This window comes from Dipodomys spectabilis, unplaced genomic scaffold, assembly GCF_019054845.1.
Source record: "Dipodomys spectabilis isolate Male_0828 unplaced genomic scaffold, ASM1905484v1 ptg000138l, whole genome shotgun sequence".
NCBI classification, from domain to species: Eukaryota; Metazoa; Chordata; class Mammalia; order Rodentia; family Heteromyidae; genus Dipodomys; species Dipodomys spectabilis.
In genome coordinates this window covers 2,814,361-2,830,765 of record NW_024870815.1, presented here as the reverse complement: position 1 = coordinate 2,830,765, position 16,405 = coordinate 2,814,361, and the positions used below count along the sequence as shown (strand labels likewise).

The following is a 16,405-nucleotide window of genomic DNA, read 5'->3' as shown; positions in this document are numbered from 1 at the left end:
CCGTGGGACTCATGGGCCCTGCGTCAGCCTGGCGAGCTCGGCCCTCCGGTCCACACCTAGGGGACCTGGGAGTCGGTGGGTAGCCTCGGTCAGATTCCGCGTGGACAGCCACGTGGAATCTACTGCATGAGCCGTGTGCAGGCAGGGACTTGGGGGAGGTCAGGGGTGACGTGGACGTCCTGATGCTGGTATCTGACAAGGAGGCCTTCAGTGACCCACAGACTGCTACGAGTGGCCTGCAATCTGGTACGCACTGGGGGGACGTAGGGCTGTCCCCGGAGCTGCTGTCAGGTTCCTCACGGTCAGCTGCGTGGTACTGGTGGGATACCACCTTAGAGAGCATTTTGTGGGAGGCCTGGGGTGACGTCAGGGATTTCCTGTGGTCTGTCCCACTGACCTTTGCAGAATTTGTAGCCGGGACCTCGGAGCCAACTTTGCTTTTGCTTTTGCTGCTCAGTCTCTTCAGCTTAGGGCCACACTTGGGTTTCTGACCGTTGCTGACGGGTGTTTCCACAGAGCTCTTTTTAGAGGTGTCTTTATTTTCTAGATTCATTTTCAGCAGAGGGGGGCTGTTGGGGATGGCCACCCCCTTTTTGTGGCTTGAATTCAGTATCTGAATTTTGGAGTCAGGACTTCTGGCTGACACTGTGGTGTGTTCCTTCTCAGTTTTGCTCTGCAGTTGGTTATTTTTATTGATTTCTTTAAACCAGGCCATGATAGGCCTCCTGGAGATGGTTTTGGGTTTCTGTAGCAAGTCTCCCAGGTCCTGGCTTTCTGAGAGGTGGAGGTTGGCCACAGTGGACCCTGCATTCTTAGTGACCTGCCCACGGAAGGCGCACAGGGGGTCACTTGTATTGGCATTTGTTTCTTGTTTCTTTGGGGTATCATCTTCCAGTGGGTCCTGTCCTAAACCGTTTACCATGTCGGGGTTGCTGAGGCTGACTGGCGGGGGATGATGAAATCTGGTGATGCCCAAAGTCTGGCTGTGCACCCCAGCAGAGCCAACACTAGTAGTGGCCTCTGCTTCTCCTGTGTACAGTGGCCTGTGGTGCTGTGAACCACACGTGCCGGTGTGAGTTTCATGCTCCAGAGAGCTCTGATGGACGACTGAGAATGTCTGGGGCATGTTTGGGATGCAAGGGTGTGAACCTCGTAGCAGGAAGCAGGCTGTCTCGCAGGGCTTCTCCACAGATTCACTCAGAGCGCTGTGTTTCAATGGCAAAACCTTGGCTAGTGCTGGGCAGGGCAGAGCCTGGCCGCGAGGCTGGGTTGGGTTTATCCCCCTGGGTGTGTTGGGGCAACCACTGGTGGAACAGATTTCGATGTGCTCTTCCTCTGACTCTGTAGTATCTTCCTTGTGAGGAGAGCCGGGTGGACGGGGTGGCGGGCAGCTGTTTCTGGCGGCGGTTTGAGGGGCTTCTTCTGCAAGAGACTCGGGGTCGGAGGAGGAGTCCTCCGCACCGCCGTACATGGAGAGTGACCGCTCTGTGTTGCTCCCCGTGCCTGACAGGGGGGCACTGTCTTCCTGAAAACTGCTCAGATTCCTCGAGTAGTTGCTCAGAGAGGTTTTGTTCACAGCAAAATGTTTGTCAGGATGAATGGAGTCCAAGATGGAAGGCTGGGGGGTCCACTGTGCGGTTGGGGCTGCGTCCACAGCACAGGCCTGCCTGGGAAGGGGTGTGAGGTCCCTGGCCACTGCCGGGGCCTCATGGGAACTGCCCCCTCCGTCTCCTGCTGCCCGCTGGGCCTGAGAACCGCCCTCCAGACCCCGGCAGACCCCTGCCCAAGCACGCTCTGACTCCTCGATGAAGCTGTCGATGTCTGTCACAGTGCTGTCTCCGCACCCAGACGGGCAGCAGTGCCAGGATACGCTGCCACACACATCTCTGGTCCTGTCTGTGGAGGCTGTCGGGGAAGTGCTGGCCTGTGGTGTCCTTGCAGACACAGCGCCCGTGTCCTCTAGCACGGTGATCTCCTGGGGGCTTCTAGCGACACGGACTCCTGGCTTTTCCTGGGCCTTGCTATGGCTCCCTGGAGTTCCTTGACTCCTCTCCTGGGATGGGAGGGGGTCCTGGGGCTGGATGACACTGGCTGGAGTGACCTCCTCCGTACGCTGGCCTGCACCCCTGGGCATGGTGGCCTCCCCCTCAGTGGTGTGGGGTGAGCTGGCTCCAGGTCTTGCCCAAGTCCTGCCCAAGTCAGGGGAATCTGGTGCCTTCTTCTCCTGGGCCATGGTGCCCTCGAGGGTGAGACTCGCTGCAGATCCGGCCTGGAACTTGGGCTCCACTATCCTGGGAGGTGCGGGCTGGCTGGGGCTCAGGGGCCGGGGGCCGGGCCCAGGCCCTGTGGAGGTCTCGCTGCCGTCAGGATGTGTGGTCCCCTTTCTCCCAGGGGAAGCGAGGAGGTCCGGTTTGCTGTCCTGTCCTGAACAGAGAGTAACAAAAGGCAAGGCAGATGAAGGGGACAATTTGAGAAACACAAGCCCTCAAGTTTTAAAAAATGTATCATCTTGTTGGGTGCCGTGTCTCATGTCTGTAATCCTAGCTATTCAGAAGGCTAAGATCTGAGGATCACAGTTTGAAGCCAATCTGGACAAGGAAGCCTGTGAGACTCTTATCTCCAATTAAACACACACACACACACACACACACACACACACACACACACGCAGGAAGTGGAGCTGTGGCTCAAGTGGTAGAGCTCTAGCCTTGAGCACAAAAGTGCAGGGACAGCGTTCAGGCTCTCAGTTCAAGCCTCTGAAATGGAGTGAATACACACACACACACACACACACACACACAGACACACACACACACACACACACACACACACACACACACACACACACACACACTAGTTTTTTTTTTCCAGAAAGGACAGCCTTCATGTAGACTTCATGTAGACTCATTTCTAACCAATACTACCCTGCTTTAACTAGCTAAAGTAAAGCTGGCTGTTGAAGCCTGTTCAGTTTTCAGTGAAGTACAGTTTTTAAAAGAAGTCTTTCACTTCTTAGGTTTCTTTACATGGTCTGCTCTCTAAGGGCAGAAACTGCAGGAAGAGGAGACTGTGGTTCTGATTCCTCACTTTGCTGTGACAAGGGAGAGCTCTCTCAGATCTCTTATCCAGCATCTGGGGGGCTCCCATGAGGGGTTTAGCCTCAGGCTCTACAATGTTGAGTGATTCACTATAGTGTAAAACAGTTTTTGCTTCAAACTTAACAGATTAATTCCTTTTTGAGATAACGTCTCACTATGTATCCCACGCTTGCCCGCAACTCCCATCTTCCTGAGTGCTGGGATTACAGGCATGCACAACCATATCCACTAAGGGGTTTCCTTTGCAGCTAAGGAGATGAGGCCAAGCCGGAGAGATATGCAGGCGGCATCCATGGGTGCATGGAGCTTTAGCTGTGTTTCTACTAGGCTGGGGGAGTGGGAGAGATGGGAGGCTGGGATTTTCCAGCGAGCCATGAGCGAGATGGGGCGGTGGGGGCTGAATGGGACTCTTGGGGGGACGGTTTGTGTCAGAGAAGAGAAAAACGATGAGGAAGACCACAAGAATGAAATCAGAGGCGCTGAAAGCTCAGAAGTGGTAAGATCAGGGGACAGTGGGAGATAGAGTGGCCCATGGAATAGGCCCTCTGTTGTCTTCAGAAAGCCCTCAGGCTCCTGGGCCTACCCCTGGCACCCAGCACCTCCTAAGAGGGCAGAAGGCAAAAAAACCAACACCAGGTCAGCCATGTCCTTAGGGTCTAAGAGCAGAGCATCGAGTGTGGCCAGGATGGCGTGCTCTTGTTTTGACATGAGTCCTACCCCAAACGTCACGTCCATCCCTTCTCTCTCACGTAATGGCATCGTAATGTCCTGCACCTTTTCCTTCTGGAGTTCTCTGTCCATATTTAAGAACTGTTAGGACTTAGCCCCATGCTGAGAGGCTTTCTAGTAATGCAAGGTCAGGACCATGCTGAGAGTTTTCTGCACTTCCTTTTCCTCCCTGCATCGGGCACCAAGCTGTTGAGATCTCTGTGTGGGGAGGGCGAGGGATGGGGGAGAGATGCCCCAGGTCACCATTGGGAAGGGGTGGAGCCAGGAGTCACCCCAGGAAGCTGCTTCCTCAGCCCATGCTCTAAGCAAAAGGGAACTTGGTGGCTCATGTGCCCAGAGTGCAAGGCGATAGATAGGGCTGGGCCTGGCAAGTATCTGCTCAATCCAGGTTGATGGTCTCCTTTGCTCTGCCTTTCCTGAGTCCCCTGTCCTGCTTCTGCTTGCCCAGGGAAAGAGACAAAGAGAGAAAGTGGGCCCCCGGCCAACTACAGTACTGCCCTTGCCCGCCCTGGTACGGGCGCTGCCTGTAGCCCTGGGGCCCCTTGCCCACCCCACTGCGTGTCAGGGCTGTGCGGGGACCCTGCTGTGAGCTTCCAAGCCAAGCGCTTGCTGAAAGGTGATGCCAAGGCTGTCTCATGTAACTTCACCTCCTTCAAATGAACTCTTGGATGGTACATGCTTTGCAGCGAGTCAGACTCCTAACAAGACTTACCTGCTTGAATGTGTGCAGCGAGGGGGTCTGAAACCAAAACCTGTTTTCAATCGTCTCTTCTGTCTCATATATTATATACTATATCTAGGATATATTATATGCATATTGTCTTATACATACATAATATATAACAAAAATATATTACGAATTATATATAATAATAATGTTATTATTCTTAGTAGTAGTAGCGCTGAAACCAAGGCTTGAACTCAAGGCTTCATGCTCTTGATAGAGGTTTTTTGTTCATGCTTGGTGCTCTACCATTGGAGTCATGCCTCAAGTCTAGCTCTTCTGCTCTTAAGCTGGGGACAGTCTCATAGACTTTTGGCTTTGAACCCCGATCCTCAGGTCTCAGCCTCCTGAGTAGGCAGGATTATAGGTGTGAGCCAATGGCTTCTGAGCTTTCATTCTAAGCATGTGTGTTTTTCATTACAGGACTGTTTAAAATATTGTTGGCAAACAAGGGTCCTGCACCCCTTGGACAACCTCTGGAGAAGTCAGACATCTGCACCCGGCTGGGGGGCCGTACACTCTGTGTGAAACAGCAGGTTCATCCTTGTTCCTTTTTTGGTACTAGTACTGGGCCTTGAACTCAAAGCCTGGGGCTATTGCTTAACTTTTTCTGCTCAACGCTGCATTTTTACCTCAAGGCTGTACTTCACCACTTGAGCTACATATACCTACACTTCTGTCATTATGCTGGTTAACTGGAGAGTCTCTTGGATTTGTCTGTTCAGGCTGGGTTCAAAACATGATCTTCAGGAGTCAGCCTCCTGTGTAGCTAGGATTACAGGCTTGAGCCACTGGTGCTCAACCTCATTGACTTCTGACTCATGAGGTCCCCGTGAGATGGGCAGTCTAGGACTTGAGTGAGTTGCCCGGTTACTGCCGTGGTCAAAGTTTAGAACTCAGATCTGAATCCACGCAGCCTATAGATGGTACCCCTGGCACCTCAAGACATGCTATATACACAGTGTTTTCAAAATTTAAAAAGGAAGGTCAAGGGCTGGGAATGTGGCCTAGTATAGAGTGCTTGCCTAGCATGCATGAAGTCCTGGGTTTGATTCCTCAGTACCATATAAACAGAAAAAACTGGAAGTGGTGCTGTGGCTCAAGTGGTAGAGTGCTAGCCTTGAGCAAATGAAACTCAGAGGTAGTGTCCAGGCCCTGAGTTCAAGCCTCAAGACTGGCAAAAAAAAAAAAAAAAAAAAAAAGCCAAATACAGTGGTTTATGCCTGTAATCCTAGCTACTGAGGAGGCAGAGATCGGATCTATGTTAGGAATTAGCAGGATCATGATCCGGGCCTGCCTAGGCAAAAACAGCGAGACCTGATTTCAAAGTAAGAGCAATGGAGCACCTGCCTATCAGGCAGAAGACCCTTAGTGTGATCCCTAGTATTACCAAAAAACAAACAGACTCTTAAAATGCTTAAAGACACTGGCCTGAAAGGGATTCTTTGAGATATGACACTGATAGCTGCTTCTGTGTGACTTTCATATCTTCCTTTTAATTCAACCACTTTGCAATGAAGTCACTTTGCTAATGAGAATCACCTGCTAATGTCAGCCAGTGAGTAAACATGACTCTGAAAGATGGGCAGAAACCATGGTAATCACATCATTGCTGATGGAGGAACAAAGAGCCATGGATCACAAAACACACCAGGGGACTATTTTTTCTGGAAGTAGCCATGAGAACATGGTGATGATCCCCTGGGTTTCCAAGTAATTCCTAGGACACCCCTAATAAGGGTGCCTTCCTCATTTCTTTCTACCTCCACAGTTTGCTGACCAATCAGAAAGAGGGCCTGCAATATGGGAGAACCTGCCAACAGTTGTAGGAGACCGCCCACCTCTCAGCAGTCACGGTGATGGCCAGCTACTGAGAGAAGAGTTCCTTGCCTAAGTACACATTTCAAATAATACAGATTTTCAATCTCTGTTAACAAGGTGACAAGTGACTTCATTCAGATCTTTTTGTAGTAACTGGAGATTGAAACCAGGGCCTCTCAGATGCCAAGAAAGCATGCTACCACTTAAAGCCATGTTACCAAGCCTTTAGCCTGTATTTTGTTGTTGTGATTGGGTCCCGCTATCTTTGGCCTGGGCTAGCCTCAGTTGTGACCTGCCTCTGCCTCGGTATCTGGGATTACAGGTACATACCATTTTGCTCGGCTCACTAATTCATTTTGACAAAAAATCTCAATATGGACAGAATTCCTGCTGTCATTATGTCTCTTTATCTCTTATTAAGAGTTAAAGTTTTCTAATATTAACCTTTTACTTTTCCTTCTGGAGGTTAAAAAAAATTATCATCTTTACAAAGGTGCTGCCATTCAACAAAACACAAGTCTTGATCAATGTCACCTCTTTCAATATTCTCACTCATCCCTCCAGACCTATTCCTTCCCTCACTTTTTTCATGTTGTAGGATATATATTGAATTCTGGACTGCATTCTCTTTTTTCTCTTCCCCTTGACCCCACCCCACCCTTTTTTTTTTTTTTTTGGTCGGTCGTGGGGCTTGAACTCTGGGCCTGGGTGCTGTACCTCAGCTCTTCAGCTCAAGGCGAGCGCTCTACCACTTGAGCTACAACACCACTTCCGTTTTTCTTGGTGGTTTATTGGAGATATGAGTCTCACGGTCTCTCCTGCCCGGGCTGGCTTTGAACCACGATCCTCAGATCTCAGCCTCCTGAGTAGCTAGGATTACAGGCGTGAGCCACCAGCGCCTGGCCCACCCTACCCTTTTCAAGTACCCATTTCCTGGTGTTTATGTTGTTGAACTTAGTCTCTCTAAGAAATGACACTGTTTGAATTCTCCTTTGAATCTACCATATTTCAGTTAATATATTTATATACACTTGCATACCACCCAACATATTTATTCATGTTTATGAATAAATTCTAGCTTCCACAAATGAGAGAAAAGATGCAATCTATCATTTGGGGCCTGACTTATTTCACTTAATGTAATTTTTTTAAGTCCTTCCTTTTTTTGGGGGGGGGGGGCCTGAACTCTGGGCCTGGTCACTGCCCCTCAGCTTTTCAGCTCAAGGCTAGCGCTCTACCATTTAAGCCACAGCACAACTTCCTCATTTTTTTTTTTTTTTTGCATATGGTACAATATCATTCTTCCTAACAGATTCCATTGTGTAGGGCTTCATGGTGGAGTGCTTTCCTAGCATGTATGAAGCCCTGGGTTTGAGTCCTCAGTACCATATAAACAGAAAAAGCTGGAAGTGGTGCTGTGTCTCATGTGGTAGATAGCTAGCAAAAGAAGCTCAGGGATAGTAGCCAGGCCCCGAGTTCAAGCCCTATGACTGGCAAAAAAAAAAAAAAAAAAAAATCCATTGTGTGTGTGTGTTACATTTTCATAATCCATTTGCCCACTGAGGGGCATCTGGGCTGACTCCACACTGTGGCTGTGGTAAACAGTGCTGCAATAAGCATGGCTGTGCTGTGGCTATACTATACAGCCTCTCCAACAAATGGTACTGGGAAACTGGATATCCACATGCAGAAAAATGAAACTAGATCCTAATATATCATCTGTACCAGCATCAATTCAAAATGGATCAAAGACCTATAGGTAAGTCCTGAAGCCATGACACTATTACAGGAATGAATTGGATGAACATTAGGATTTCTTGACACAGGCAGGAACTGCATAACATCCAGAAGCATAGCAAGTCAAAGATGATAGATGGGACTGCATCAAACCCAAAACTTTCTGTAAAGCAAAGGACATAGCCAGCAAACCAAGAAGACAGACTACAGAATGGGAGAAGATTTTTGCCAGCTATACATCAGACAATGGCCCAAGATTCAGAATATACAGACAGCTTAAAAAACTAAACCCTCAAAGAACCAATAATCCAATTAATAAATGAGCTAATAACCTAAAGACTTCTCAGAAGAAATAAAAATAGACAACAGACACATAAGAAATACTAAAAATTCATGACCATAAAGGAAGTACAAAACAAAACAATACTGAGATTCCGGCTCATTCCAGAAAGGCCATTATCAAGAAAACAAATGATACTAGATGCTGGCAGGGATGCAGTAAAAGGGTACCCCAGTACACTGTAGGTGGGAATGTAAACTTGTTTAATAACTCTGGAAAGTAGTGTGGAGGTTCCTTAAAGAAACTAAAAGGTAATAATTTAGCAATTCTACTCCTGGGCATTTATCCTCCTGGAGGTTTTTGTTGCTATTTCTTTTCTTTTTTTTTTTTTGTTGGTCGGGTCGTGGGGCTTGACCTCTGGGGCCTGGGTGCTGTCCCTGCGCTCTTCAGCTCAAGGTGAGTGCTCTACCACTTGAGCCACAGCATCACTTCCGGTTTTCTAGTGGTTTTTATTGGAGATAAAAGTCTCATGGACTTTCCTGCCCAGGCTGGCTTTGAACTGTGATCCTCAGATCTCCGCTTCCTGAGGAGCTAGGATTACAGACGTGAGCCACCGGTGCCCAGCTTGTTACTATTTCTTAATGCAATTGATTGCATATTAGCTGACAGTTGAGATTTGGAAGTGAGAAATACTATTTTTTCCTTTTTATCTTGGTATTGGGACTTGAACCCAGGACTTTGTGCTTTTGCCCAGCTTACTTGTGGCTGGTGGTCTACCACTTAAGCAACACTCCCAACCAGGCTTTTTGCTGGGTCAATTGGAGATGGAATTTCATGGACTTTTCTGCTATGGCTGGCTTCAGTCCTCCTAGTCTCAGCCTCCTGCACAGGTGGGATAATAGGTACAAGCCTCCAGGGCCTGGCTTGGGAAGTTCTACTTCTCCTGTCTCATCTGTGTTACTGAATGGGTAAATGGTACTCAGGGTTACATTATCTACGTGTAATACTTAGATTAGGGTCTGCTTCTGTATCCAAAATTAACAGTAACAACAACAACAACAATAACAACATCTTACTAGCTGCATGGTGTTGCTCCCCCTCTGTTGCAGTTCCTGGCAGGTTCTCTGTGAGGTGTCCAGGGTCCTGGTGGGATGGAGAACTGGCTGGTCCACAGCTGGTGGAGACACGCCCATCCCCAAGAGTCAGCTTTCCTAGAGGTCCCTGGCACAAGGAGGAGGAGCAGGGACTGTGAATAGCATCATAAGGCATACACAGGACAGCTGGCTTGGGAAAAGCTGAATGCTCCTTAGACTAGGAGCCAGCAGATGTGGATCTGAAAACCATAGTCTTTTCAGTCTTCCCAAGTCCCCTTCTCTTAACTTTAAAATGTGGATGGTGAGGTCTGCCCAGTATCATGCATATAATTTTATCTTATTTTTATATTTTTTGGTGGCACTGGGGCTTGAATTCAGGGCTCCATATTCTGACTTGGTCTTTGGCTCAAGGCTGGTACTCTAGTGAGCACCTGAGCCATAGTTTAACTTCCACCTTTGCTGGTTAATTGGAGATAAGATCTCATGAACATTTTAGCCCCTAATTGCTTTGAATCTCCATCCTCAGATCTCACCCTCCCTGAGAACTAGGATTACAGGCATGAGCTATCAGCACTTGGCTTATGAATATAATTTTAAATAAAGGATGATAGAGTAGGTATAAAAACAGCATATGAAAGGCTATAGAGATGAAAGGTACTATTGTTACAATATTTCACACAGATCTCAAAGGCTATACGATCAGTTCCTTACTTTGGTAATGAAGGAGAGGGCAAGTTGAGATAAATGAAACTGACATTGAAGGTGTCAAGATTTTCTTTGGGCCTTATGTCAGTGGCTTGCTTTTTCTTACTTTGTTCTACCTAATGCATCAGAAGATTTCTAACCTTCCTAAAAAGTTAAATCAGCCAGGCACTAGTGGCTCATGCCTGTAATCCTAGCTTCTCAGGAGGCGGAGATCTGTGGATGGTGATTCAAAGCCAAGCTGGGCAGGAAAGTCCATGAGATTCTGATGGCCAATTAACTACCAAAAAATCTGGAAGTGCAGCTGTGGCTCAAGTGTTAGAGCACTAGCCTTCAACAAAAAAACCCTCAGGGACAATGCCCCCAGGCCCTGAGTTCAAGCCCAGGACTGATTGAGGGTATATGTGTCTTTATGTGAAATCAGTTTATTTGAAATTTATCTATTGATGGGTGACAATGTTGTCAGACATTTTGTACTCATATACTGTTTTGTAGAGTGGGAACTTCTTTGTACAACTACTTAAAATTAATTAAAAAAAAATTATCCATTGAGTACTGAGCCATCCCTCCAGTGGCCTACAGGTGGCAGCAGAGGACAGAGGTGAAAGCTATGCTCTCAGCTAAGCTCTCTCACAGGAAGTGGCATGGTAAAGTGTCAGTTACTTGATCAGGGAAACCTCAATAAGCTTTATTTCATTCATTTTCTATTTACTGGTGAAACATAAATGTAATATATTTATAAGATAAAACAAAAACAGAGAAGGAATTTGAACACTGTAGCCACATGGTGATGGCCCTGTACTGTTCATGTAGTGCTGAATTGTACAACTCTGAATGGGTAAGTTTATATGAATTCCATCTTAATAAAGCTATTAAACACCACCTAAAATACTAAATAAGGGTAATAGAGAAAACCTCATTTACTAAGATTAGATATTTTTTGTCTTCCACTGTCTGAGGATTTTACATCAATGCATTCTAGTTTCTATTTCACATAAAAATTAAACCAAAATTTTAAACTAAAATTTTTACAAGAAAAATCAATTATTTCATATAAAAGTTTGTGTGTGGGGGGTGTGTGTGTGTGTGTGTGCATGCGTGTGCATGTGTGCCAGTTCTGAGATCTAAACTCAGGTCTTAGTAATGTCCTTCAGCTTGTTTGCCCAAGGCTATTACTCTACCACTTGGCCACAGCCCCGTGTCCAGTTTGCTTATTTATTTATTTAATTTACTTATGGTGCGTAATTGGAGATAAGAGTCTTATGGACTTTCATGCCCAGGTTGGCTTTGAAACACGTTCCTTAGATCTCAGCCTTCTGAGTTGCTAGCATTACAGGCATTAGCCACTGGTGCCTGACTCATATGAACGTTTTAAATGCTGGTCAAAAGTTCTTATTGGGAGCTGGGAAGGTGGCTCAGTGGTAGAGCACTTGCCTTGCATGCTCGAGGCCCTGGGTTCGATTCCTTAGCACCACATAAGAAAAAAGCCGGAAGTGGTGCTGTGGCTCAAGTGGTAGAGTGCTAACCTTGAGTTGAAGAGCTGAGGGACAGCGCCCAGGCCCAGAGTTCAGGCCCCATGACCGGACCCAAAAAAAAAAAAAAAAAGTTCTTATTGGGAATATAAATTCAAAATGACAAAATCTCTTATTTTCATGGAGTATTGTTTGTTTGGAGACAGGGCTTGCTATGTAGCCTAGACTGCCCTGGAACTCACAATCCTCCTGCTTCAGCCTCTTGAGTGCTGGCATTACAGGTGTGTGATACTACACCTGAAAAAAAAACTGTTACTTATAATATTTATAAACAAAAATCCTACTGTTGTCTTTAAAGAAGGAATGTACCCTTTGGCTGAACTTTGTGCTATAAAATATGTAATGGTGGAGGTAAAACACTACTTTTGAGGAAGAAAAAAAGATGAGCATTTCTATTTTTAAAAAGGGGGGAAAAAAAAAGAAGATTGCTAGGTACCAGTAGAACATAGCTGCAATCCTAGCTACTCAGGAGGCTAAGATCTGAGAATCATGGTTCAAAGCCATCCCAGAAAGAAAAGTCTGTAAGACTCTAAGTAGCAAAACAGACAGAGTAGTAGTGTAGCTCAAGTAGCAAAGCACAGCCATTAACAAAAAGAGTCCTGAGTTCTAGTCTCAATACTGGCACCAAATTTAAAAACAACAAGATTAAAAAGATTTGTGGCTGGGCACTAGTGGCTCATGTGTACATCCTAGCTACTCAAAAGAGTCTGAGATCTAGGGACAGATGTTTGAAACTAGCCTAGGCAGGAAATGCTATTTTTAGGGATTCTTATTTCCAATTCATCACCAAAAAAATTGGAAGTGGAGGTGCGGCTCAACTGATAGAATGCCAGCTTTGAGTTGAAAAGCTAAGGGATCGCACCGAGGCCCTGAGTTCATGCCCCAGTAAGAGCACAAAAATTTTAAAAAAATGCAAAAGAAAAATACCAGTCTGAGTTTAGTGATTGAATATCATTTTGGGGATCTATTTATACATGTTTATAATAGTGATTTAAACACACATCTTCATAAATATGACCTATATGGCATCTCAAGAGTTATTTGGAAATTTATGTTGAAGAGGAAGTAAATAATACTAATTGTGCTTCTCTCTCCTTGCTAAAAATTACCTTGAAATTAGATAATTCTAGCATACTTACAGCCAACTCATGGTGAAGTTTACTATCACATAGTATAATTTATAAACTTGACTGAAATCACCCTTATTTCATGGGATAGTTTTATTTGAATTTTGGTTTGTATTTATTCTTTTTTTTTTGAGATTGGTTATTATTATATAGCCCAGGTTTCCCTTGGTTTTCCTTCTTCATTCTCCTGAGAGCTGAGATTTGAGGTATGCACTATCACACCCAGCTACATGTGCTACTTTAAAAAAATGTGCTGGTCCTGAGACTTAAACTTAGGGCCTAGATGCTGTCTCTGAGCATTTTTGCTCAAGGCTAGCACTTTACCACTTGAGCCAAAGCTCCACTTCTAGCTTTGTGATGGTTAATTAGAGATAAGAGTCTCACAGACTTCTCTGCTCAGGCTAGCTCCACACTGCAATCCTCTAATCTCGGCCTCCTAAACAGCCAAGATTCCAGGCATGAGCCACCAGCGCTCGGCTTGCACATGCGACGTTTAAGGGTCCCAGCAGCTATCATTACACATCATCACCATAGAAATTTTGAAAAAGGATCATTTAATAACCTTGTAAGTGGAGAGAATCACTATTCATATGGATTATCGCTCCCACTCTGAGCTGAGGAGTCGGTCAGCACCATCCCCATCTCTCAGCACAGAGACCCGAGCCTCAGGAGAGCTCAGTAACCTGTCCAAAGCATCACTGCACTCATGCCAAGGAATGAGTGGCCTGAGGCTTTCCCCTCCCACATCACCACAGGCCCTGTGCACGGGTAAGAGAGCCATCCTTTTTTTTTTTTTTTAAAAGTCAGTTGTGGGGCTTGAACTCAGGGTCTGGGTGCTGTCCCTGAGCCTCTTTGTGCTCAAGACTAGCTGTCTACTACTTGAACCAGAGTGCCACTTCCAGTTTTTGGTTAATTGGAGATAAGAGTCTCGTGGGGACCTTTCTGCCTGGGCAGACTTTGAACTGTGATCCTCAGATCTCAGCTTCCTGAGTAGTTAGGATTACAGGCGTGAGCCACCAGCGTCTGGCTTGAGCCATTCTATCTTTTGGCTGCACAATCTTTTTTTTTTTTTTTTTGTTGGTAATGGGGCTTGAACTCTGGGCCTAGGCGCTGTCCCTCAGCTTTTCAGCTCAAGGCTAGTGCCCTACCACTTGAGCCACAGCCCCACTTCTGGTTTTCTGGTGGTTTAGTAGAGGTAAGAGTCTCATGGACTTTCCTGCCCAGGCTGGCTTTGAACCATGATCCTCAGATCTCAGCCTCCCAAGTAGCTAGGATTACAGGTGTGAACCACCAGTGCCTGGCAAGGTTACACAATCTTATGACTAACAGCTTGCCATTAAATGACCATGTGAAGATAATCCTCCAATCACTGTTCTCTTACGCAGATTACCCTGTGCATTACAACAGACCAGGGCCATTCACCAGGATTCCCTGCTGTTGGAAAGCTAGTTAGTTACCTTCTCCATTCCACCTGGCTGAAGACTGGTGATGCTCTGTGCTTTCAAATCCTGACCACATGTCCTACTGGCCCTGCCCGGGTCTGAGCAGCTGGGCCTGGGCTCGGCCTCAGGCCTCTTGCAGTGTGGACTGATCCTGGCCACAGGTTTGTGCTTAGACGCCAGGTTTTCATTCTTGGACTGGGGGGATGTGGGGTTCTCTGGGCTTGCTGTATAGACTTTGTATTCCAGTTTGGGCGAACTCCTTGATCCTGACAGTTCCTTTTTTCCGGCACCACCAGGATCACTCCTGGAGGCCCCTGTGGAGCCCAGCAGACTGGCGGCCTGGGCAGAAGCTTCCATCCTTCCCTCTGCGCCACGTTCTTCTGCGTCCAGCGCACTGCCAAGCAGCGGCACGGAGCAGGCCTTGCTGACCTGCGCCTTCCGAGGGGGCTCTTCTTGCTTGGTGACATCCGTGACTTTGGAAGGGATCTCTATGACATGGCCAGTGTCATCCTCTACCAGGGGCCTGCCGGGACCCGGGAGGGCTCCCGGGAGGGAGATGCAGTCTGCGTCCCCATCGAACTCTTCCTCATCGCTGGCATCGTTGGCATCATAGCAGCGTACCCGTCGCTGGCGGAGGAGGGGGTTTCTCAGGCCCTGTGGGCTGCCAGGGAGACTGGCTTGCCTGGCAACGGTCACCTGCTTGTGGAACAGCCCAGAGGCTCGCTGGCTTCCAAGAGCGACAAGGCTGTTGGCTCTGGCTTTTCCTGGCTCCTTGGGAGCTGAAGGGGATGGAGAGAGAAAAGTCACATAAAATGAGTTCCCCCTTCCCCCCCACATTTGGCCTGGTCCTATAACTCCATCACGACACCGGCGTTTCCATAGTCACAAACACTAGACACGCAACCTCCAGCCGCTGGAAGATATACTTAAGTGATAGAGCTTCGGGAAGGCTATACAGAGTCAACAGCCAGCCTATCACAGAAAGGATTATTTTATTTCCTCTGTAGCATATCTCCTATATTGCTGGTATCCAACCTAAGTACTGCGACTGGGAATTCCTCTCAAGATGGGTGGGACCAAGACAATGTCCCACATACCTAGCCCTTCTTTTCTTTTGCGGTGATGAGTAACAGGCCCTCAGCTCCTGGGCAGGGGCCAGCCACGTCTGAGTTGCCTACTTCCCAAGTGTGAAGTACGCATGCTCACACCTTGAAACCTGTGTCCCAGAGAACAGAGCGTGCCTGGCAATTCCAAAGAGTCATTGTCTGCCTCTTCTAAAACCAGGGCATTTTCTTGTTCAGACAGTGGAAATCCAAAGGAACCTAACCCAGCAGATGTTCAGGAAGTCGCTATAGTTCACGTCACATTATCATCTCATCTTTAGAAGACTGTCAAGAGCTGGGCATGGGTGGCTCATGCCTGTAATTCTAGCTACTCAGGAGTAGCAAAGTACTAGCCTTGAGCAAAAGAACTCAGGAACAGTGCCCAGGCCCTGAGTGTACCATGACCACCACTACCAATAGCAAAAGACTGACAAGGAGATTAAATACCAACCTTTTGCTAATCACTTTCTCTTTGTTTCTCTCTCCCTCTCCCACTCCTCCTCCCTTTTGTGCCTACCCTGGGGCTTGAACTCAGGGCCTGGTCACTGTCTCTAGCACTCTACTACTTGAGCCACAGTTCCATTTCTGGCTTTTTGGGTCATTAATTAGAGAAGAGTCTCACAGATTCTCTTGCTTGGGCTGGCTTCAAACCGTGATCCTCAGAGCTCACCTCCCAAGGAACTAAGATTACAGGTGTGAAAATGACTCACTCATTGGCTTCTAAGAATTCAGTTTTGATCCTGGAATTTGGCTGGGATTTCATGAAGTATGAGACTCAGGATGCCCACTTCAATTTTTGTTTTCCAGGACTAGGGATTGAATCCAGGGCCTCACACATGTTAGAAACCCACAGAACGCCACCCCAGCCTGATTCAAGACTGCATATGACAAATGGCATCTAAAGCAGACTAGAGTTAGCCACCTTACTACCTGAGGACAGAAGGTTTGCCCAGCCTGCTCACGGCCTGAGCCAGTGGCATGTCAGCAAGAGCAGCTGCATCTGATACCAGTGGTAA

The 16,405-nt window shown here is 47.1% G+C and overlaps 1 protein-coding gene across 1 annotated transcript in view; it reads right to left on the bottom strand.

The window, feature by feature from the left end:
• Nucleotides 1-9: 9 nt before the first annotated feature.
• Nucleotides 10-16,405, bottom strand: part of LOC122116939 (PDZ domain-containing protein 2-like) — a 90,924-nt gene continuing 74,528 nt past the window's right edge. The window contains exons 16-19 of the mRNA XM_042690526.1: nucleotides 14,302-15,065; nucleotides 9,466-9,610; nucleotides 255-2,424; nucleotides 10-148 (exon numbers count right to left, since the gene is read on the bottom strand). Coding sequence (XP_042546460.1) covers nucleotides 10-148; nucleotides 255-2,424; nucleotides 9,466-9,610; nucleotides 14,302-15,065 — 3,218 coding nt within the window. The remainder of the gene's footprint in view (nucleotides 149-254; nucleotides 2,425-9,465; nucleotides 9,611-14,301; nucleotides 15,066-16,405) is intronic.